The sequence below is a fragment of the Daucus carota genome, chromosome 6 (genome assembly GCF_001625215.2).
Source record: "Daucus carota subsp. sativus chromosome 6, DH1 v3.0, whole genome shotgun sequence".
NCBI lineage: Eukaryota > Viridiplantae > Streptophyta > Magnoliopsida > Apiales > Apiaceae > Daucus > Daucus carota.
Genome location: NC_030386.2, coordinates 29,406,365 through 29,429,055, shown reverse-complemented (window position 1 = coordinate 29,429,055; position 22,691 = coordinate 29,406,365). Strand labels below are relative to the sequence as shown.

General features: G+C 37.6%; 3 protein-coding genes across 4 annotated transcripts; 1 reads left to right on the top strand and 2 right to left on the bottom strand.

Annotated features, from left to right (window-relative positions):
• Positions 1-746: 746 nt before the first annotated feature.
• LOC108226219 (cellulose synthase-like protein H1) lies at positions 747-19,906 on the bottom strand. The gene is made up of 9 exons (XM_064080171.1): positions 19,353-19,906; positions 18,833-19,157; positions 18,570-18,677; positions 7,892-7,993; positions 3,190-3,402; positions 2,915-3,026; positions 2,588-2,823; positions 2,063-2,413; positions 747-1,934 (listed from the first exon to the last, which is right to left on the bottom strand). The coding sequence occupies exons 1-9, from the start codon at positions 19,607-19,609 to the stop codon at positions 1,377-1,379; spliced, it is 2,262 nt and encodes a 753-aa protein (XP_063936241.1). The 5' UTR covers positions 19,610-19,906; the 3' UTR covers positions 747-1,376.
• On the top strand, positions 9,582-11,563 carry LOC135147116 (protein MAIN-LIKE 1-like). Its single transcript, XM_064079782.1, has 2 exons — positions 9,582-10,982; positions 11,081-11,563. Exons 1-2 carry the CDS (start codon positions 9,597-9,599, stop codon positions 11,546-11,548), a joined length of 1,854 nt encoding a protein of 617 aa, XP_063935852.1. The 5' UTR covers positions 9,582-9,596; the 3' UTR covers positions 11,549-11,563.
• Positions 19,907-21,012: 1,106 nt separating the features above from the next.
• Positions 21,013-22,454, bottom strand: LOC108226701 (uncharacterized). Of its 2 annotated transcripts, none has more exons than XM_017401696.2 (5): positions 22,247-22,454; positions 21,891-22,167; positions 21,713-21,812; positions 21,508-21,629; positions 21,013-21,267 (listed from the first exon to the last, which is right to left on the bottom strand). In XM_017401696.2, exons 1-5 carry the CDS (start codon positions 22,406-22,408, stop codon positions 21,137-21,139), a joined length of 792 nt encoding a protein of 263 aa, XP_017257185.1. In that variant the 5' UTR covers positions 22,409-22,454; the 3' UTR covers positions 21,013-21,136. The 2 variants fall into 2 exon arrangements, with proteins under 2 accessions (XP_017257185.1, XP_017257187.1); XM_017401698.2 differs by having other exon boundaries at positions 21,891-22,066; positions 22,247-22,453.
• Positions 22,455-22,691: the final 237 nt, after the last annotated feature.

Here is a 22,691-nt window from a genome sequence, read left to right as displayed (position 1 = left end):
TATTAAACTATTAATTAGTATGTGTAGTCATATAATATTTCAGATTTTGTTTTGAAAAATTAATGTCTTCTTAAATTCAATCATATATGTGAACCTAAAATTTTATTTGTATACTATATATGATCTTATTCTCACAAGGTCTTTTTAAATTTTTTTTTTCTTAAAACTCATCATACATGATTATTATGAGTCCTGCCACTTTTACCCACCTTTTATTACACTTTCCCAATACTTTATACACTTCTTTTAACTTTTGTACCTAACTCAAATGTAAAAAAGTGGGTGGGACGAAGGGAGTAATAGCGGTCCAACCTGAAATACCAAGCGACTCATGTTATAATGCTATCCATGATCCTATTATTCGGAAGTCTATGTTTTTTTTATATATTTTACCTGGCCCACCACATTTTTCATACTTTAACCTGGCCCTAAGGACCACCGACTACCAGAGATATAGTTCTGCTCTAGAAGGTTAGTGTATATTATTTTAGTAGATCACATAGTAGTCATTATGAGATTATTCTAATATGTGCACATGGCATTGCCTGATCATTACCTGTGAATCTGTGATGCATATTTGGAGGAAAAAGTACTACTCCCTCCATCTCACAATACAAGTCTCTTTTGAAAAAATTACACATGTTAAGAAAACATTAATTAGATAATATTTTCCCACTTAATAAATGAATGAATGTAGACTCTTATTCAACTCTCATTAATTGTTATACAACTTTCAAGAAGGGTCACAATAAGTGAGCTAAGCCAATTATTGATAATGGACCACAGTGAAGGAGTGTAAAGAGATCCATATGTGAGGTCAAGAAGGAAGCTTAATATGCATCAACCTATTAACACATCAGGAAAGCTCAATATCCATCGAGTCATTAACACATTAGGGAGCTTGATATGCATTCATTAAGAATCAAGATGATGCAAGCAATGACGTCTCTACGTACCGTTCCATATAATTCACGGAAAAAATTGGCCGCTTAGTTACATGCCCTACACAGAATACATCAATCTTTATAAAGATGCAATCAGTTCCCAGCTAGTAAGATTACTTTGCATATTACGAAACAGAAGACTCTGTTTGCAGCGCCAGATGCCCAGAAGCTGAGACAGGTCACAGGGAATTGCATTTACAATTGCAAGTACTCATCCAGACAAAACTCGTGACCCTTTTTATACAGAGGAGTATCGGCTAAGATAAATCTTGAAAGTAAGTACAATTACTTGCAGAATGATATATTTATACGCTTTCAGTCCTCATAAGGCCACCAATCTTTTCCCCGTTTTACTCTCTAATAAATTGTAAAACATAAATAGTACTTAATAGTACCATCTATAACCCACAAAAAACTATCACTTCATGCCTGTCAAGCCTTCTCCGACAATTTGCAGAAGTGGGTGAACATTAATGCCAGTACTCCAGACTTGAGAATAGTCAGTGATGGAATTCCGTATTTCCCTTTCCCATACAATCCTTTAAAGAACACCCAAAAATATAGAAATACCCATAAAGTACACAGCAACTCTCCTATCCTGACTTCGTTGCTGTGGGGAGTGGTCGCTAGGAAACCTACTATCCCGAACAACAGAGCTGTCAAGTTAACTAACAATATAGTGGTACCGGGTAAAAAGATTGGAGATTCATTGAAAGTGAATTTGCCATCATCTTTATTCATCACGACTTCATCACTGTTTGTGGTTGCGTTCTTTGCTGTAAGTACAAATGCGCTTTCAGATAAACCTATGAGCTTCATGAAGACTGTAGAAAGTGCAAACAACCACGATGACGTGCAATTTATCCTTGCAATACGTTGGTTGTTCCACCATGCACGAGTACACAAGCCGATTCTAAGGTACTCAGACAGTGTGTATATATTACCTATCAAGAAAACTGCGACTGGAATGACAATAGCCGGTTCATACGTCTGCATTGTCATAACATTTATAAAATATTAAGATTCTGATATTTTTCACCAAAGTTACACCTAAATATTAAATAGAAGGACCATTTGAAATCAAATCAATATGTATATTGCTTGTGAAATAATTTTACCTCGGGCAAGAAGTGTGAGCCTGAGATAATACAATATGCAGGCAGAAGAGAGTAGACTAACTCAGGAATTGACCATAAACCCCAACTCAAAACCCACATGTAGGCAAGACATTGCCTGAATTGAAGGTTTCCGTTAATGGTAGCTGTAATTGGGCTCTTAGAGCTGAATAGAACTTCAAGAAGCCCAGTGGCCCATCTTTTTGTTTGGATCATTGTGTCAGGTCCAGTGGATGGAGCACATCCCAGAAATGATGCTGGGTCAGTCGTGCAATGCATAGATCTCCATCCTTTTCTATGAATTTCAAGACCGGTTAGGACATCCTCTGCTTGGGAACCATATCTCCATCCAACCTATTATTTGATTTAAAATCAGGATAGTACAGTAAATTTAAAAGGAAGTTAAAGCCATGATATTGACAAACAAATGCTTATATACTATGGAAATTGTATGAATCATTCTCAAATTAAGTTTTCTTATAATAGTATAGAGTTTGAAATGCAATGTCTTACACGCATATCTTAAGCATAGTATTGATTTAGTGAGAACTTAATGGAAATTTTGTAGAGAAAAGCTAAAGTACCTCTGTGCCCCCAACAGGTACCATATTCATAGTCACAACCTGCAACACAGTGTGCATCTTCGACGAAGCTCGAAAGTGCACCTTTAGACGATGGTGACACTGATAGAATCTCGGCAGCTGATACCTTCATCATACTTGACTTTCCAAACTTTCTTCGCAAGTCCAGATCACTGAGTTCACCTTGATAAAGAGAAAAGGCATAAGGGAATGAGACCAAATGTAAAAATATAAGAAATAATTGGTGGCTTCCCCAACAACCTATTTTACATACCAGTGGTAATATTATGATCTGGTGAAAGCCCGTATATAACTTTTCTTCTATGGAAACAATTTGTTCCCCCGTACATTGGTCCTTGAATTCCTGCCAGTCCATGCCCTAAAAACTATACAGTTTATACAAAATAATTAATAACTCTGTGCAGCAATTTATTTTATATTTAATTTTAAGAAAGCTGAAGCTATATGTAAGTTAATTGCCAAAGCAAACAAAAAACTAAATCAAAAAAAAAAAAAAACTGTAAATTATAGACATGAAGTAGTACTCACTTTGACCAAAACAACATATTGGTTTCCAAAAGGGTCATCTTTTATGCCGTCATAGAATTCTTGCGGGAATTGAACAAATGCACAATCTCTTTCATTGTCGACGCCGAGAAACATGCACATAGCATGAAGAATAACTTGTGGATTGTTCACATACATATCACAGTCTACGTTTAGTATAAATGGTGCATTTGTCATCAATCCTGATACTCTTGTCTGTGCAGCAAGAATACGTTTCATATATCACTATATGTTGGGGATTATAGTGTTTCCCCCATTTACATATCCTTTTACTTTCAAATATTCCAACCCCTTTCTTGGGGATACATGTTCTATATTTATACTACTTGTCTAATACTTATGTGTGTTTTGGACCACATGTCCTTGGACCCGTAAATGGGCTTCTAGTCTAGTGGGCTGAGGCCCAACATTAGTCCCCCTCCAAAGTAGTTCCAGATCTTTAGATGTGGATTAGATTGTTTTAGAAAGCATTTTTACCGCATGTAATTTTTGTTGCTTGACAAGTTCATTGTGGCGTGGAGGCTGTGAGCCATTTTTGTAAGGAGGCACATGAGGTGATGAGGTTGATTGTGACCGTTGTGGCGAGGACTGTTGATTTGCAGAAAAACATGTACTGAACTTGGGAGGCAATAGAAGCTGTGAAGTTGAGGAGCTGGAAGCAAGTATTGGTGAACTATTGCATACTGATAATGAAGTTAATGTAGATGCCTTGATTCACATTCTAGTTTGCGCGCAAAGCGGGCTTATCTCGAAGGTGATGTGCTTGGGCAGATGAAGCCTTAGGGCGTGATACCTGAGACCCGTTGTAAGGCTTTGCCTGCCAATTGAAGGACGCTCGCTGAGCTAGTGAAGCGACGATGTAGTGAAGAGGTGTGATACCCGAGACCCGTTGTAGGGCTTTGCATGTCATTCGAAGGACGCTCGCTGAGCTAGTGAAGCGATGTAGTGAGGAAGCGTGATACTGGAGACCCGTTGTAGGGCTTCGAAGGACGCTCTTTGAGCTAGTGAAGCGATGTAGTGAAGAGGCGTAATGCTTGAGACCTGTTGTAGGGCTTTGCCTGAGACCTGTTGTAGGGCTTTGCCTGCCATTTAAAGGACGCTCGCCGAGCTAGTGAAAGAATGCAGTGAGGAGGCGTGATACCTAAGACCCGTTGTAGGGCTTTGTCTACCATTTGAAGGACGCTCGCTGAGCTAGATGCTTTAAGAGCTGTATTGAGATGCTTCATGAATTGGACGCTCAATGAGCAATTGAGAATGCTTCATATATTGGACAATCAAAGAGCCATTAAGAACGCCCCAAGAGCTGTATTTAAGGACGCCTCATAAGCGAGACGCCTCACAAGCGGGGCGCCTCATAGGCAGGACACCTCACAAATGAGACGCCTCACAGAGGGGCACTTCAAAAATTTGACGCTCCAAGAGCTGTTGGAGCGAAGAGCCGAATTATGGAGCCATTTTGAGGCTATGCCTTTACTTTTAAGGATGCTCCGAGAGCTGATGGAGGGAAGAGGCGAAATATAGAGTCATTTTTAGGCTATGCCTTTTACTTTCAAGGATGCTCCAAGAGCTGATGGAGCGAAGAGGCGAAATATAGAGTCATTTTGAGGCTATGCCTTTTACTTTCAAGGATGTTCCAAGAGCTGATGGAGCGAAGAGGCGAAATATGGAGTCATTTTGAGGCAATGCCTTTTACTTTCAAATATGCTCCGAGAGCTGATGGAGCAAAGAGGCGAATTCTAGATTCATGTTGTTTTTTGTGTTTTTTTTTTTTTTTTTGGATTCCCATAGGGATGTATGTTTGTTTCCTTTGGATCCCGTTGGGATTTAAATTTCTGTATGCTCCAAGAGCTGATGGAGCGAAGAGTCGAATTCTAGATTCATGTTGTTTTTTTTTTGGATTCCCATAGGGATGTATGTTTGTTTCCTTTGGATCCCGTTGGGATTTAAATTTCTGTATGCTCCAAGAGCTGATGGAGCGAAGAGGCGAAATATGGAGTCATTTTGAGGCAATGCCTTTTACTTTCAAGGATGCCCCGAGAGCTGATGGAGCAAAGAGGCGAATTCTAGAGTCATTTTTTTTTTTTTTGGATTCCCATCGGGATGTATGTTTGTTTCCTTTGGATCCCGTTGGGATTTAAATTTCTGTATGCTCCCAGAGCTGATGGAGCGAACAGGCGATGAGCTGGTGAGCCGATGAGCTGATGAGCCGATGAACTACGGGAAACGATAGAGCATGGAGGCCAATCGTTGAACCACTTGAGGGCTGTGCTAGATACTTTTCTGAAAATTTCAATACTATCTCGGTTCAATGGCTCCACGCCTCCTTTTCGATCAGATCTGAGAACATTCACTCCAAACAGCCTTCACTCCATATTAGTTCCTCTTTTAGATCTAATTTTCCTCATGTAGTCTCTATCAAACTTGGTGGCGTCGGATCTCTTAGCTTGGCAGCTCTTATATCACCCACCGTGGTAGCGCATAGATCAGCTATCGTAGTGGCGCCTAGTTCAACAACAATGACAAAAGTATCTGAAAACAGATCGTCAAGCAATGTAGAGCATACAGGAACAGAGCTTCTTCATTGGAGATCTCAAATGTCTTTGTTGAGGTCTCGTTGGTGCTCTCTCCGGCGGCAGATTTCTTCATCCTTTCCTCCGGTCATGGCATCGTCGTGATCAACGGCATTTTATCCAGCCAGCGGGGTCAGAAGCCGTCGGGCCTTCTTCCTCACTGACCTGCATCTCGTCGTTTTCATCAAACAAACGCCTGGAGAAGAAATTTGAAGGAGAAGTTTTGTTTGCAAGACGTGGCTTCTCGGGAACAGGGAGCATCTCTCTCGCCGCCGGATCTGGCGGCGATTTGTAGAGCTCATCCTCGTTTCCGGTAGTAGCGTTCCGATCGGAGATATGAGTTTTTGTATGCTCCAAGAGCTGATGGAGTGAAGAGGCGAGACGCCTCATAAGCGAGACGCAACATAAGCGAAATGCCTCACAAGCGGGGCGCCTCACAGGCGAGACGCCTCACAGAGGGGCACTTCAAAAATTGGACGCTCCAAGAGCTGTTAGAGCTGGTGAGCCGATGAGATGATGAAATATGAGAGACGATAGAGCATGGAAGCAAATTGTTGAACCACTTGAGGGTTGTGCCGCTAAGACAAGTGCAGAAGAAGCGGCATCGAGATATCTGTGAGTGCCCATAATAACTCATTCTACCATCAAATTGATTAATAAAGTCAGACGGGGCCGTCGTCCCGTCAAATTGACCTATATTGGGGATTTTGAGATTCTTGTCCAGCATGTAACTCTCAATTTCTTCGGAGAGGGGGCTCTCAGATGGAACATCGAGACTACTTGAGCCTGTTTTGACTTGTTCTCTTAACTGAGCGACCTCTCTCCTGAGTTTGGTGAGTTCAGCGTTCATCTTAGGGTTAGATCCTGTTTCCGCTTCTTCCTCTTCATCAGGCGTCTTCTTCTTCTTACGGTGACGAGAGCTGTATGATCCAGCCGAGTCAGCTCTTGTCGAGTACTCACTGTTGTTTGATGGTCTCCATGAGATCTCGTCATCATCTCTTGTTTGATATTCCTGAGAGGCAGTTCCCATCTCCGCCTCCAGACGTGCAATCTCTTTCTGTTGACGTACCCTAGAGGCGAGCATGCGCCTCCTAGTGTCCAGAGCTAGAAGCTCATCTTCGAGGTTAGCCACCTCGTAAGCCTTTTCAGCTTGGGCTCGCAATCGCTGAGCCTTGATTTTTTCCAGGTGAAGACGTGCGTCACTTGTTAATACGTGCTTGCCTTGTGGAGTTACCACGGTTCTCTTGGGACCGCGCCTCCTTCCACCACCCGTAGGGTCTGAAAATGCCGGAACGGCAACAGATCCTTGCGGCGTGGCTTCAATGAACAGTTGTTTAGGCTTTAAAGTACTAGGCAGCTCGACTTCAGGTGAGCTGATGGCTTTCGTCGATTTTGCTTTTGGAGCAGATCTAGAGCTCCTCCTTCGTTGTTCCTCTCTTCCAGCCATATTTTGGTTGCGATCTTCTGTTGGAATACTTTAGAGTCCCCTCCTTCTAGCGCCAAATGTTGGGGATTATAGTGTTTTCCCCATTTACATATCCTTTTACTCTCAAATATTCCAACCCCTTTCTTGGGGATACATGTTCTATATTTATACTACTTGTCTAATACTTATGTGTGTTTTGGACCACATGTCCTTGGACCCGTAAATGGGCTTCTAGTCTAGTGGGCTGAGGCCCAACACTATACGATATTCCTGAGCTGCTATTGTAAAAAGATTTTGATCTAGAATAACACTAAAATTATTCTATTTCATATGAATAAAAGACAACATTTCCTATAATTTTAAAGTTCTTTGTTTCTTCCTGACAAAAGAAAAAGTTCTTTGTTTCTTTTGTAGAAGTAGAAGTTTATAATATAAAGCTGACATCAAAGTAACTTGATAATATTGAGTAATTTCCTCTAAAGACTAACTTTGTTCTAAATGGAAAGGAGAGTGCAAAAGCATTTGATGCATATCATTGTTCATGACTGTGCATGTGTGTAATACACACACACAACACACACACACACATCTAAAATAAATGACAATAATAATATTTGAATGCTAGATGATTGATTTTAGTGTGTTTATATTCACACTATCTTGCTTTGAATTTTGGTTTTTTATGTACCAGAGCATTCATAGCTCCAGCTTTGAAATGATGTGGCTTCTTTGGACGCTTCTCTCTCGAGATGTACACCAAATGGGGCATACCTTCCTCCTCAGCTATTATCTGCAAGATGTTTCTATTTATCAATTGAGTAATATGCAATGTGTGTACCTCAAGTTTGAGGTTGATGCACTTTATGTACCTCAAAAATGATATCTAGCAAAGTGTGTGCTTGTAGTTTTACAAACTGTACAAACTGTGTACTACCGTTAGTATGAGTGATATAGATCATATTAACATCCATACGGTTGGATCGGTAAGAAATGTTTTTTAAAATATTGAAACACTAAATTAGGATTAAACACTAGTTAGCGGTACTAGTTAACCTTCTACTTGTCTGTTAAAATAGCAAACCATATAAAATTATTATTTTCCGAAATTTTGGTTACATCACTAATATATATATATATATATATATATATATATATATATATATATATATATATATATATATAGGGGGATGTTCAACAACCAAAGGTGGATAAATTATTAATTTTATCCACCTCATTTTTAACCGTCCATTAAGCAGCTAACGGTCAAGATTAAAAAAAGGATTAAAATATTAAACAGCGTATACGCTGTATTATGTAGCGTAAACCCAGAGCAACAAAACGTACGCTACATAATAGAGCGGACCGGTTTTTTCCAGCGGAACCGGGCTCGTTATACTGTAAAGCGTATTGTGGATGAAAACTTAACTTAACCTAATTCAAAAACACAACCACCAGATCGATTGAAGGCGATTTTGAGAGCGATTCAACCTAATTCAACCCAAATCGACGCTATCCTAGCAGCAAAAGGTGAGTATTTCTTGTATATGTGTGTGTATATGTGTGTGTATATGTTTGATTTCGAATTTGTTAGTTAGATAGTTTGATTTCGAATTTGTTGGTTATATAGTTAGATTTTGAGTTTGATAGTTAGATTGTTGGTAAAATTGGATTTGTAGTTTGATTTTGAGTTTAATATTTTAGAATTTGGTAAAGTCGAATTTTATAATTGAATTTTTTGTTGGATTTTGAGTATGATAGTGTAGATTTTGGAAAAGTTGGATTTTGATTTTGATTTGGAGTTTAATATTGTAGAATTTGGTGAAGTTGAATTTTTTTGTTGGATTTTTTGTTGGATTTTTGAGTATGATAGTGGTGATATTGGAAAAGGTGGAATTTGATTTTGATTTGGAGTTTAATATTGTAGAATTTGGTGATGTTGAATTTTTTGTTAGATTTTGAGTATGATAGTGGTGATATTGGAAAAGTTGGAATTTAATTTTGATTTGGAGTTTAATATTGTAGAGTTTGGTGAAGATGAATTTTTTTGTTGGATTTTGAGTATGGTAGTGGTGATTTTGGAAAAGTTGGAATTTGATTTTGATTTGGAGTTTAATATTGTAAAATTTAGTGAAGTTGAATTTTTTTGTTGGATTTTTTGTTGGATTTTGAGTATAGTAGTGGTGATTTTGGAAAAGTTGGAATTTGATTTTGATTTGGAGTTTTATATTGTAGAATTTGGTGATGTTGAATTTTTTGTTAGATTTTATTTGGATTTTGAGTTTGATAGTGTAGATTTTGATGAAGTTGGATATTTTAGTTTGATTTGGAATTTAATTTGGAGTTTGGTTTGTTGACGTTGAGAATAATAACATGATCTAATTTTATTTGTAGATATGGCGAATGATTATTGTGGCCCAGTCGATAATTCTGTGCTCTATGACCAAGCTAATCACATAAGCACAACAATCTGGAACGGGGGGTTAAGAGAAAAGCTAACAATCCGTCAGAGTACATCTAATCTCGGCGAATGGCATTTACATGATTATCAAGTCCACTTATTGCGGCAATGGGGATTTGGGATGTTTGTAAACCCAAAGTCGGTTATGCAGAATGATGTTAGCTTGATCACAACTTTAGTGGAGCGTTGGAGACCCGAGACCAACACTTTTCACTTCACTTTCGGGGAGATGACTGTGACCCTTGAAGATGTATATATGTTGATGGGTCTACCAGTGGTTGGAGAGCCAATTAGATCCGATGATGATATTCCACATAGGAGTACATGGCTTCGAAGATGGCACGATCCAGAACTTACAGAGGAGCAAAGGAAATCTGCCTTGGACCGTGGTGGTGTGAAGTTGAAATTTTTGAGAGCGCAGTATGGTACTTGCCCTTCGAGTACAGATCGGGATATGATGGTGATATACACTCGGGCATATGTTCTCTACTTGTGTGGGGCAATACTGTTTCCTACCAAGTCCAACAATGTCGTCCACCCTCGATTGATCCTATTTCTAGAGGATCCGAGCAAAATTTATGGATATGCTTGGGGGGCTGCAGTTCTTGCATATCTATATAGGAATTTGCAAAAGGCTAGTAGAAAGGATGTCAGGTCCATATCCGGTTGTACAACAGTTTTGATGCTATGGTCTCGTGAGAGGTTGCGCCCGGGACAACCTTTGATAGCAGAAAATACGAGGATGATATGGCCTAGGGCATTAGCATGGGCTGTTGCTCCAGTCTCTGCAGGGAGGTCAAAGTTCTACAACGTTCATCACAACATCGATGCATACAGAGGTATGTTCGATAATTTCTATTTGGATTGGGTGCGTTGGAGGCCATATGCACGTTTCTATCGGAGGCCTGATGCGCATTTCGAGAGAGCTCTAATTGCCGGCATTGCCCGTGTACCACTCCATTACTTTGAGGATGTAGAGTACCAGCTCCCAGAAAGGGTCCCAAGGCAATTCGATATGCCGTTGTGTATACCTCCAGATCCCCCTGCAGACATGAGAGGTTTGAGGTATACCAATGACAATCCTTTCATGCAAGTGCATCCATTCTACCGGCAGCAGTATGTAGACATGTGGAATAACTTCGTCCAAAATGGAGTTGGTATTGTGGAGCCAGCGGAGAATGAGATTTCGGAGGAAGCCTATATGGATTGGTACTACAATATCACGAAGCTAAAGATTATACCGCCATCGAGGGCCACGAAAAATCCGGCCGTGTACCAACAAGCCCGTGACAAATGCGACGTGTCCAAGGCGATGGATTTGGTATGTTTAAATATCGCATTTCCATTTTACTGCCATCTTGAGTTTATTGCATTGTGTATATGTTGATAAATGGTGGCTTTCTATTATTTTCTGTATAGATCATCACGACTGCTCGAGGTATGAGCGAGCTCTGTCTGCATGAGATGCCCCCGGTTTTCCATGATTCCGTATTACCGACATTTGTCAGGGGTTATGACGAGCTCATGTTAGAGACTTTCGGTCCGACTTATGAGAGGCCCGACTTCAAGAATGTGCTGCCCAAAAGGAAGGCAAGAAGGACCACGGAGTCATCGAGTCAACCGTCTGGGAGTGATTTCTTCAAAGAGTACGAAGCCTATGAACATCCTACAAGTTCTCCTTTCGAGACTACACAGTATGATGTCGGGCCCAGTGCACCTCAGTATGATGTTGGGCCCAGTGCACAGCATGATGTCGAGCCTAGTGCACCTCATTTTGTTTATCGGCCGGTAATAGATTTTGCTGATTATTATAATGTACCAATTTCTCGTCAGGATCCTATTCCTCCAATCGAGGACTTCCCTACCGAGGTAACGATCCGCTTTTAGTTTGATTTTTTTGTCACTATATAATGTAGCGTAGAAAACAGAGCATTACGCTATATAATATAGCGAACCAGCACACAACTTCACTTCACGTTTCATCCCCAGATCAACCTCTGATTTTTAAAACCAAAATCTGACCAAATCAAACTCGTATCCAAATCAAACTACATGAAAAAATCTACCGACAACAAAAAGACAAAATCTAACTACATGACAAAAATACACTTTATCCAAATTTAAAAAACCAAATCTAACTGAAATCAAACACAATAACTTTATCCAAATTTAACAAACTTTATTGAATTTTTTTTAGAATAGATCACAATAACTCTCCTCCTCATCCTCAATTACAATTACTTCTCCTCCTCGTCGGAAGAATCGAACACACTTTGAATTTTAGCCCGGAACTCCGCCATGGCTTCTTCGTAAGTGGTCCCTTCTTCCTCGAGAAGGGCTTGAAACTCAGCCTCTTCTTCTTCTTCTTTCTTCTTTTCAGCCTCCCTTTCTTCTTCTTCTTCTTTCTCTATTTCCTTCAAGCACATATCCATCTCGGCAAAAAGCATATTTACTTCCTCTTCATGCTCGTTAGTAGCGTGCTCGTTGGTAGCTTCCTCTTCACCAAAACAGAATTTTGTAGCCATGGAGATTGAGAAATGAAAATGGAGAAATGGAGATGGAGAAATGGAGATGGAGATGGAGATGGATGGTTTATATAGGATGGAGATGGTGGTCAAGCAGTCAGTTCCCAAACATGGGAAAGCGAAGCATCGATTTCCGATGCTTGACCACGCTACATTATATAGCGTAAGTGGATTTGAAACAGCCACTACGCTTTATTATATAGCGTAGGGACAAAAACAGAGTAATTGCACTGTGTTTACGCTATATTATATAGCGTAGGGACTGTGCACTCTTAAAAACAGAGCAATTTGCACTGTGTTTACTCTTAAAATCATACAAAATTAGCAATTGCACCACAAAAATTACAAAATGCAAACAAATAAAATTCTACAAAATACCAAATGCAAACAAGCATAATATCAATTACATTTTCATAAGAAATTAAGAAACATCGGCATACAAATAAAATTAGCAATTTGTCGCTAATTTTGTGGGACAATTTCTTGAATCATGTTGGGCATCAATTGCACCACAAAAATTACATTTTCGACCTTTTTTCGCTTTGCCGCGCTCTATGCCACTTTTCACCCTTTCTTTTTTACGACCTTTGGTTTGAGATAATATAGGATTTCTCAAATCATTGAAATTTTCGTCATCATCGTCATCCCCGAACTCATGTGCATCATCTTCTTCCTCACGCGCACGTTTTTCCCCACTTTCATTCGGAAAATTTTCAATAAAATTCGATTCTTTTTCAATCACACTCATGAGATAATTGTATCTCGCTATTGAACAACTTCCGCGAGCTGCTAAATCTTGAAATGCTTTGCATAAAGTACTGTATCGGGCGGGTTGTGATTCAAGGAAATTACCAATTTTAGGACGCTTGTGTTGTAAGGCTCCAACTCTTTTATTGCCTTCAATTGTCCATCTCAAAGTGATGCACTGCTTTGGAATCTCTGACCATTGCATCTTATACAAGTATCGAATAATATGACGGCAAAGCATTCCCGAACTTTCAAATTTTCGACAAACACAATTTATGTTGCCATTCTCGGTGACGAACAAAGCATAGTGTTTTCTATACTCCTCTTGGACCGTTGTTTTGTATGCCTCGTAATGCTTGTAAATTGGATTCCTCTCTCTCTCAATCACGACATAAGCTCCACTTTCTTTGAGTTCGTGTTGAAAACGTCTAAACATTTCTTTTGTGTAAATAGATGCCGCATGACTCTCCAATGATGATGATGTTATTTTGGATCTTTCCTTGTTCTTTGTTTCGTAATCAGCCTCTCTTTCACGTAAATATTGTTTCTCCAACGCTTTCTGTGAATTCTCTATAAACTCCTTCAAACCGGTACTAGCATTGACAAATTCATCGAAGAAAGAATTCATTGACTCACTTCTGGAGGTAGTGGTCATCCCGGTTGTGAAGTGCAGTTTAGTGTAAACACGCCGGACCCACTTGTGTCGAACGGAGTACATATCTTGTAACCAAGAATGGTTCATCAAATCGTATTTTTCAACTAATGCCTCCCACCTATCTTCGAATTGTGCAACCGTTAGTGACTTGTAGATGCAAGAGTTGAAATCTTCTTTGAAGTGATCATGATTTGCATATAAATGCGACAATTTTTCACCAAATTTTGTACTTATATGCCACGTACAATATAGATGACTTGTGTTAGGCAAAACTTCGGCAATAGCATTTCCAATAGCAATGTCTTGATCGGTGATGATCGTTTGTGGAGCCACGTTCCCCATAGCCTCCAACCAACTCTTAAACACCCATAAGTAAGATTCTTCGGTCTCATCCCTTATCAGGGCAAATCCGAACAAAATCGACTGATAATGGTGATTTACCCCCGTAAATGGCACGAACGGCATGCAATACCTATTAGTACGATATGTGGAGTCAAAAACAACAACATCTCCGAAATTTTTGTAGGCATTGACTGATCTCGGGTCAACCCACATCATGGCCCGCACACGATTTTCCTCGTCCACGTCAACTTTATAGAAAAATTCACCTTGACTATTACGTTTCAATTCTCGAAGTAATGCCAAACCCTCTAAAGCATCACTCGAATCAAACACATAATGTCGAATATCACGCAATACATTCCGAACATCTTGATTACCAAATCCAATATTCTCCAAGCCACCCGTTAACTCCCCTAACACGTTTAAAGTTTTTGAAGGCCCAATACCCGATTTATTCAATGTTATAATCAATTGCCGAATAACGGGAGTTATATTCCTTGGCCGTTGCATGAAAAGCACTTCATCCTTTGAAATCATCGTGTGATTGTGTTTTAAATAAACCGATGTCACTTCCCATTTATTCAATTTTTCCCTATGCACAACGTACATCCGCGCCAAGCAATGCGTTCTACCAATAGAATCCCTATTTCTCTTTTTTTTGTGAACATCCTTTTCTTCATCCAACGACTTTGTTACTATTCGACCACCCTTCCGACATATATACAAACGCGAACAAATTCTCTTACTTTTCACACGCCTATGTGTGGTTCTAATTATCATCTCAAAACCAACACGTCTACCATAATCCCTATAAAACATCTCCGCTTCATCTAAGCTATCGAATAATTGACCAACACAAGGACAACTCTCATTCAAATCATCATCTTTTGAATTTTGTTTGTCACAAAAATCATCAAAACATTCACCCCCAACCTCCTCAACATCATCATCCCCAACCTCCTCCACAACCTCCTTAACATCATCATCACTATCATCAACATCATCAACATTCACTATTGGGGTCTTTTTAGCATCACTATCATTTTCTTCTTCAATCTCAATTCTAGGTTTACTAGGTGTAATGGGCTTACTAGGGGATGTTAATTTAGAAAAGATGAAAGATGCCATGAAAATATGAAATCTAACCTTAATAAAGAAGTCCAATAAAGCTCCAAGCTCCGAGCTTCAAGCTATAAGCTTCAAATTTCAAGCTTTAAACTCCAATAAAGATCCAAGCTAGCTTTTAAACTCGAATATAAGCTCCAATATAGGTGTATTTTGTGTATTTTGTGTGTATTGGGTTTGTATGCTCTAAAAATGGTGTATAGGAAGAAGAGGTCATGTTTTTAGTTTTTGAAGCTGTGTGGATCTAGACGCCATATAATGTAGCGTATGTGGATCTACTGAAAAGCGTAACCTGTCCCTACGCTAGATTATATAGCGTATACGCTCTTTTACATAGCGTATACGCTTTTTAAAGTTGCGTATACGCTGTTTTAGTGTGCATATTATCCAGGATCTACTTTGAATTCTGTGCGTTGATTGTCCTATTTTGGACGGCTAGAGATCAGTTGGATGGATAAGCTAGTTATCCACCTTTGGTTGTGGAACATTTTCCATATATATATACATACATATATATATATATATATATATATATATATATATATATATATATATATATTAATTATATGTTGAATTCTGAGTTCAATAACATATATAAATTATAAAAAAAACACGAAAATATTACTTTTTTTCGAGCTTTAACGAGTCGAGCTCGAGCCGAACGAGCTCGAGTCGAGCTCGAGCCGAGCTCGAGCCGAACATACTAAAAGCTCGGCTCGAGCTCGTTTACTTAACGAACAATTTTTTGTGTTCGAGCTCGAGCTCGTTAACTTAACGAGCCGAGCCGAACGAGCTCTTAACGAGCCGAGCTCGAGCTTGTTCGCGAACAGCTCGGTTCGTTAAACAGCCCTAGTAGTATGGTTTGCGTGTCTGTACGAAGACAAAATGAGCCTAGTATTGATTAATATTAGGCTAATAATTAGATTTCATCTGCTTCATTCTATTTTTAGTTTTTCAAAAAATTACAGACCTTCAAGTTTTAAAATTTTAATTAGCATGTAAATTGAAAAAAAATGTGTAGTTTGGTAAGATACTAATTATTATTTTAACATTATCTTGAAATATACATATGTTTAATATTTTTTATTTAAAATTTTAATTAACATATAATTATGTAGTATTTTATTTTATGTTATTTTAATATTACCGTAAATATACATGTGTTTAGTATATTTAATTATACTAGAACCCGTGGAATACTCATTTTCTCTCACCCATTTTTTTATACTTTTTTCTTAGTATTTTGCACGTATTTTAGGATATATATAAAATAATTTTATAAATTATTTTTAATATTTTTTCTAAACAATATTTTAAATATTAAATTTTTATTTAAAAGTAAAAAAATAAAAATAATTTGTGAATCTATACTTTAAAGAAATTTTAAAATACAAATCAATTCTAATTCTAAATAGAATATACCGGAAATATGTTAGGGGTCTTTCTAGTGTGTGCTCATGGGCACACTAACAACTACTCCCTCCGTCCCCTTTTACATGTCCTTTTTGAAAAAAAATTTTGTCCCAAATTACTTGTCCACTTCTCTTTTCAAAGCAACTTTTTGTATGTTTTTTCAAAATGTAACAACTTCCAATGTTTGACTAGTATATATATACACAATTCTATCTAATTCATTACATTTATTAGGGATATGTATGAAAACAAGATATTCACCTAATATTTTCTTAAGATGCGTTATTTTTTCAAAAGGGACAAGTAAAAGGGGACGGAGGGAGTACTTTTTTGTTGAGGTGGAGGACTTTTACTGGTCATGTTTTTTGTGCATTTGTAGGGGGCCATTATTATTAATGAGGTTTTGGCCAAAAAAAGCCCTCCACCTCAACAAAATGTGGTTGTTAGTGTGTGTCGATGACGACAACTAGAAATTCCGATATGTTATATCAAACAATACTAAAAATAGATATGTTGAAAAAATAATACTCACGTGTAGGGGGCAATATGAGACCCTATCCGAAAATCCGATGAATTTTATCCGTAAAATAGGAATTCAGGATGCAGTTTTTCAGGTTCGGGTTGGATTCGGGTTGAACCAAAATTAACACAGAAAAAAAATTATTTTTGGGGTTGAATTTGGGTTACCGAAATGATCCGAAGTTTGATCCGAAGTGTAAAAGGCTAAATTTTTAAGAAAAAATATACTCCCTCTGTCCCATTTAATTATATACGGATCTTTTTAACCGCTCGACACGCATTTCAATGCTCTTAGAAAATAGAGTTCCGTAACTTATTTTTGAGATTTTCTTTTTTCAGTATAAAAATATAACATCCAAACTTTAATTCAGAAAAGAAAAATTTTAAAAATAGATTGCACAAGTACACTTTGCAGGAACATTAAAGTCCGTGTCGCGTCCCCGTCCCCCAATGTATACTACTCAGGCGGACGGAGGGAGTAATCAGTCAGTTAATATAATTTAATCAATTTCAATATATTAATACTAAACCATTAAAAAGATGTTATTAAAATTAAAATTATAAATAATAAATTTCAAACTATATACTCGTCCATAATTCGGACGGGATTAAAATCTATATGTACTAATACATTAATACGTGATATATAATCAAATAATTAATTAAACAATGAAGAAACATATGTCAAAAAAGTAAAAGTGAAAACAAAATATAAAAGAATTGAATGACTGTCCACAGTTCACAAAGCTGCACTACCGATCCATTCTCTTTATCTCTGTATACCTAGCAAACTAACGGAGTTAGTTATCCTTTAACAGAAGTATACAATCTGCTAGAATCTTCAAAACTGAGGTACACACTTTGCTAGTTTCCAAACGTGAGGTACACAAAGTGCACGAGTGTGTAAACAGAGGTACACGGGTTGCATTTTACTCTTATCAATTTCACCATATACAAATAGCCGCAATATGTTTACCCAATAAGCTAACTTATTCTGATCCTTCAATGTTCACATATTTTGAGATGTTGTCCCAATTATATACTAGTAAACATAACAAGTTTACACATACAGCCAGGTCTATAATTTTAAGTTCACTACATTCATTTTTTTAAAATTTAACTACAAGCTGGCTAGGTTATCTTTTACAAAATATTTGCAATCACAGGTTAGTCATGCTCAGGGACGAAGCCAGAGTTCTTTCATAGAGGGGACCGAAATAAATTTTTGTGATATATACACATAAGTAGTGTTGTATTCAATGGATCAGATACACAAAAGCAATGAATAAGAAATCCAAAATAAAGTTATTCACCGAAATTCATCAATAATTTATTTTGCGCTAAAACTCTTGACTGCTTCTCTTTTAAAAGATATAAACATACAGTGCTCAAGAAAGTCGTCATCCACCAATTTTTACTTCAACAAGGGCCACAAGTTACAATTTTTGTAATATAACAGTTAATATCGATAATAGGACAACCTGGGGAAGGGCATGGCCACCTTTGGCCCGGATGAAGTTCCCTCCCTGGTCATGCTGAATGAATATATATATAGGCGTGTCTGTGGATGGTGATATATTACCTTTACTATGGCAGGGTGATTCTTTTTGTCCATCTCTGGAAAATCTATACAAGGAGCAGACGTAGTTGACGCATCCTCAATCTTTTGGCATAACAGTTCATACTTATCCTACAAAACAATGCATTCAAATAATTGATATTAAGGTACATGCAATCCTCTAGCACAAATCATTCTCTGTTGTATTAGTGACAGTTAAAGAGTAAGGCAAGCATATAAATGGCTAAAATTAGTTCAAAGAAGAAAGAATATGCATGTGTTATTACCTTCACCATTTTCCATTCCTGCTGAAACTCGAAGGAATCTTCTTGAGATGGTTTGGAGGAGGTAGCAAAATATCGAAAAGGAGCCCTAACACTGATATCATATTTCTTACAAAATGGAAGCCAAATCTTGGCGAATTTTGAGGTTTCAACAAGAGCATAATATGTTAAAGGTGAGGCGCCATCATCTGATATATAGCATGCTAGTCTCTCAACTGGATAATTAACTGCTAACAATGATAATATAGTGTTCATAGTCAGTATAGGTGGTTCTAGTTCAGCATCGGCAGTTGTAACAAACATGTCCACGGCTGGTAGCTCAGTTTTCCTACAGATGATAATTACAAGGCATTAAAGCTTATATAAAGATCATGAAGATAGAAATGTATTCTTTTTAATACATAAAGTTTAACCTTTCTCCTATAAATGCAACACACACACACACACACATGCACACACTATAGCTAGGTTGTTAGTTAATCAATAAGAATGACTTATAACAGAAACAATATACTACACTAACTGTTTCAAGAGACGATCAGGATATTCCATGCATTTGATTTGATTCCATTTAATATTGAGAACGAGAATCCATTTGAAGGTAAAGAAGGACTCGCATAAAAAGGCAATAAGGGCGGGAGTCCCATATTGTTTTAGTGAGAGAAAGTGAAAGGTGAGGAGCGAGAAGAGAAGGAAGAGGAGCAGAAGTTCTACTGCTTGAAATTTGCTGTTTTTAAGGTTTACTCTTTCGTAGAGTGGTAGAGAGCTTTGGTTTGCCATTGTTCAACTATATTACTTTTGTGCCTATATGTGGAGCAACCAAACACAGAAAAATGAAGTTAGAGGAGCAAAGTTGGATTCTGGAGTTTATATATACAAAAAGATTGTATTCATTTCCAAATTTACACCCCACCTAGAAGATGTCTAGGACTGGATGAGTGAGGCGTTTTATAGCCAATAATTGATATTGGACCACTCTAGGAGTAGTGGAAAGATGTGAGTACGAATGGACTAGAAGGGAATACGAAAGCTAATGTCGCTTAAAACATTTCGAAATTAATATGATGTAAGTGATGATCTCACCGTTCCTGAAAAGGACACGCTATAGGGTTCACTTGTATGCTGTACACATAAAATCCCACTCGTAAATCACAGGAATCAAAGTTCAACAACATTTACAATACTCATTCTTCATATTAAATTCTCATAAACATTTCAATGTCTACAATGAAGAAATCAAATTGTCCTCGGTAGTTCAAAATTTAGATACCTACGTACATAAAAACAGTTACAGAAGAGATTAACCAAAAGCAAGTTAGCAACCAATACAGGTACATATGTATATATAAATATATTATGTTAGAGGTGGTAATATGTAAGATCTAGCACGGTGGTAGTCATAGATTTGAATAAATAATTGAGTAATCTGATAGCATTGGCAAAATAAGAAAAATTGAGATGGATGATCACGCAAAGGCAGTAAGCAATTTCAAGCTGAATAGCCTAAAGTTTGTTAGGGAAAACGATAATGTACGTACATTCAAGTTGTTAGAAATAATAGATACGGAGAGTGACCAAATAATAACAGAAGCCACTCATCTCTAGAATGCAAATGAGCATATGAAGCATGTAGCACACAGTTCATAGAGCTGACAATCCTTTAAAACTCCAACAACCAGTTAACTGACGCAGATTCGATGTTATAGCGGTGGTCCCATCCTTATGCAATAAAAAACAACTACTCCCTCTGTTTTTTAATATATGACGTTTGACTTTTTGGCACACACTTTTGTTTTGACCGGGTAGTTAAAAGTATTATTTTTGAAATTTTCTTTTTCTGAATAAAAATATGTAATCAAAATTTTAATTTACAAAAAAAAACAGTTAAAAATAATAAGTTTTACTACCCGGTCAATCCACCTAAAGACACGTGCACAAGTCAAAAGTGTCATATAAAAAAAAACAGAGAGAGTATAAATATCCCCAGAAAGGGGGAAAAATGATGAAGTAACAGAGTTAATTTGTAGTAAAAAATCAGGTGCCTTGGCCATTGAACGAACATCTGGCGTGCAATATTTGAATGCATATCAATTGACTAGTATTTATGCCCGCCTTGCTGGGCAATTAAAATTGTAGAATTGAAATTAAACAAATTTTGGTTGCCTTGTTCTTTGAGAATAAAATGACGAAAACAGAGTGCACCACTTTGTTATGAGTAGTACAGAGATCTTAATCTTGCATGCAGACCAAATTTAGAGTTACAATTCGAAAGTACAGAGTTACTAAACGTTATTACAAATCCATAGATTACATAAGCTGAATGAAATGGTCGACTAATAGAAATAGCATCTGCAGGGTTGGAAGACATTTGAGGTAGTATAGGCCTTCGTTTGCATCCTTTGATTTTAGAACATCAGTGGAAATGCCAATTTGCCAACCTGTTTTGTAAAATCGATATAAATTTATAATAGCTCGTAGACTATACTGTTGCTTTATGTAATGCAGTAGAAGCAAATAGCCTTAATGCGTCTCTAAGATCCTCTACAGCGTCATGATAATGATTTATTAAAAATCTTGTAGCCGGATAGTTTGTCAACTTGGGCTCACCTAAGAAATTAGTGTCACAATGGCCTGTACATTTATTACAAAACAGGAAGATGTAAGTTTTTTAGAGATACCTTGGATGAATCTAGGTTTAGCACTGGATATGATAACAATGATAGGATGTTGGGTAGCATCACGGACTCCTTGATCAAAAGCTTGTGCCATCTCATCGTAGAATATTACATTTGCAGAGCCGCTGTTAAGAGTTTGATAACATTTGTCAAGTGGTAAGCATGCAAGAATTGTATAACATTCAAGCGTAGAAAGATGAACACAAACAGCATATCGTTGATGGTAAAATGAATGCTGTGTTTTAGCTGATTATATTTGTTTCTGTAGCTAGTGATTGGTTGCCTCTGTTGTAGAATTCCAACAACATCTACAAAACAAAATGGGCAGTTAGGAAAATCTACACTGGTTTTTATTAAACTCTTTGTGGAGAATAGAAATGACTTACCAATTAGAAATTTGTTTTCCCTTGTATCATCAATTATAGCTGAAAGTTCAGTGAAGTTAAAGACATGGCGTTGGATATAATCCACACCTTCAGCAACCGATATCTCAGTCAAATGATAAAGCTGGATGAACACATCATTGTCAAAGCATCTATCTGTTTGCATTGCACCATATTGCCTAACAACAAAATTATGCACATTATAGGTTTCTCCTTCAGTAAGTAAATTCTGAATTTGATTCATGATTTGTGCAGGAATCCATGCATGAATCTGGCCTCCCTGTTAGTGGATAAGAGGCATAAGCAAGCTAACAAAACTGGAGGTTGACTAATTGCTAGCTGAAGAAAAGATTACTTACCAGTTCATCGACGAAAATACAGTGTATACCTAGTGTATCTCCATGGCTATCGATTGCTTGCCACAATCTCGTTACTCGGATTTTGAGTTTCCATGCAAGTGTTGTTTGAGGGCGTAGGTTTGAGATCATTTGGTATGGTAGTGCAGCCATGTTGGTGTGCATTTTTTCTTTGGAGTAGAGCTGAATTTAAAGGCACGGCTAAGTGCATTTCTTTCACTGTCTTAGTGGTGGTTACTGTTTTCTCCTTGGATGGTTGCTATAATTGAAGAGATTTTTTTCGCTTTAAGTCACTTTTGCTCTATTATTTACCTTTCGGCAGACTTGCAGTGTAATTGTCTGTGAATAAAACGTGGTTTGCCTGCCATTTTTTACTTTTTTTAGGGGTAGTTTACCCTATATGTAGTTTGAGTGCATCAGTGCTCTGCAAAGGTCCTTCGTTTGCTTT

Excerpts from the sequence above, each read along its gene's own strand:
- LOC108226701 (XM_017401696.2), bottom strand. The coding sequence starts at position 22,408 with ATGCACACCAACATGGCTGCACTACCATACCAAATGATCTCAAACCTA. Across the intron at positions 21,813-21,890 it reads GGAAAACAAATTTCTAATTG|ATGTTGTTGGAATTCTACAA; the intron begins GTAAGTCATTTC and ends TTTGTTTTGTAG. Across the intron at positions 21,630-21,712 it reads TTTACCATCAACGATATGCT|CGGCTCTGCAAATGTAATAT; the intron begins GTTTGTGTTCAT and ends AACTCTTAACAG.
- LOC135147116 (XM_064079782.1), top strand. The coding sequence starts at position 9,597 with ATGGCGAATGATTATTGTGGCCCAGTCGATAATTCTGTGCTCTATGAC. Across the intron at positions 10,983-11,080 it reads TGTCCAAGGCGATGGATTTG|ATCATCACGACTGCTCGAGG; the intron begins GTATGTTTAAAT and ends TTTTCTGTATAG.
- LOC108226219 (XM_064080171.1), bottom strand. The coding sequence starts at position 19,609 with ATGGCAAACCAAAGCTCTCTACCACTCTACGAAAGAGTAAACCTTAAA. Across the intron at positions 3,403-7,891 it reads CTGGAGCTATGAATGCTCTG|ACAAGAGTATCAGGATTGAT; the intron begins GTACATAAAAAA and ends CTTGCTGCACAG. Across the intron at positions 1,935-2,062 it reads GCTCACACTTCTTGCCCGAG|ACGTATGAACCGGCTATTGT; the intron begins GTAAAATTATTT and ends ATGACAATGCAG.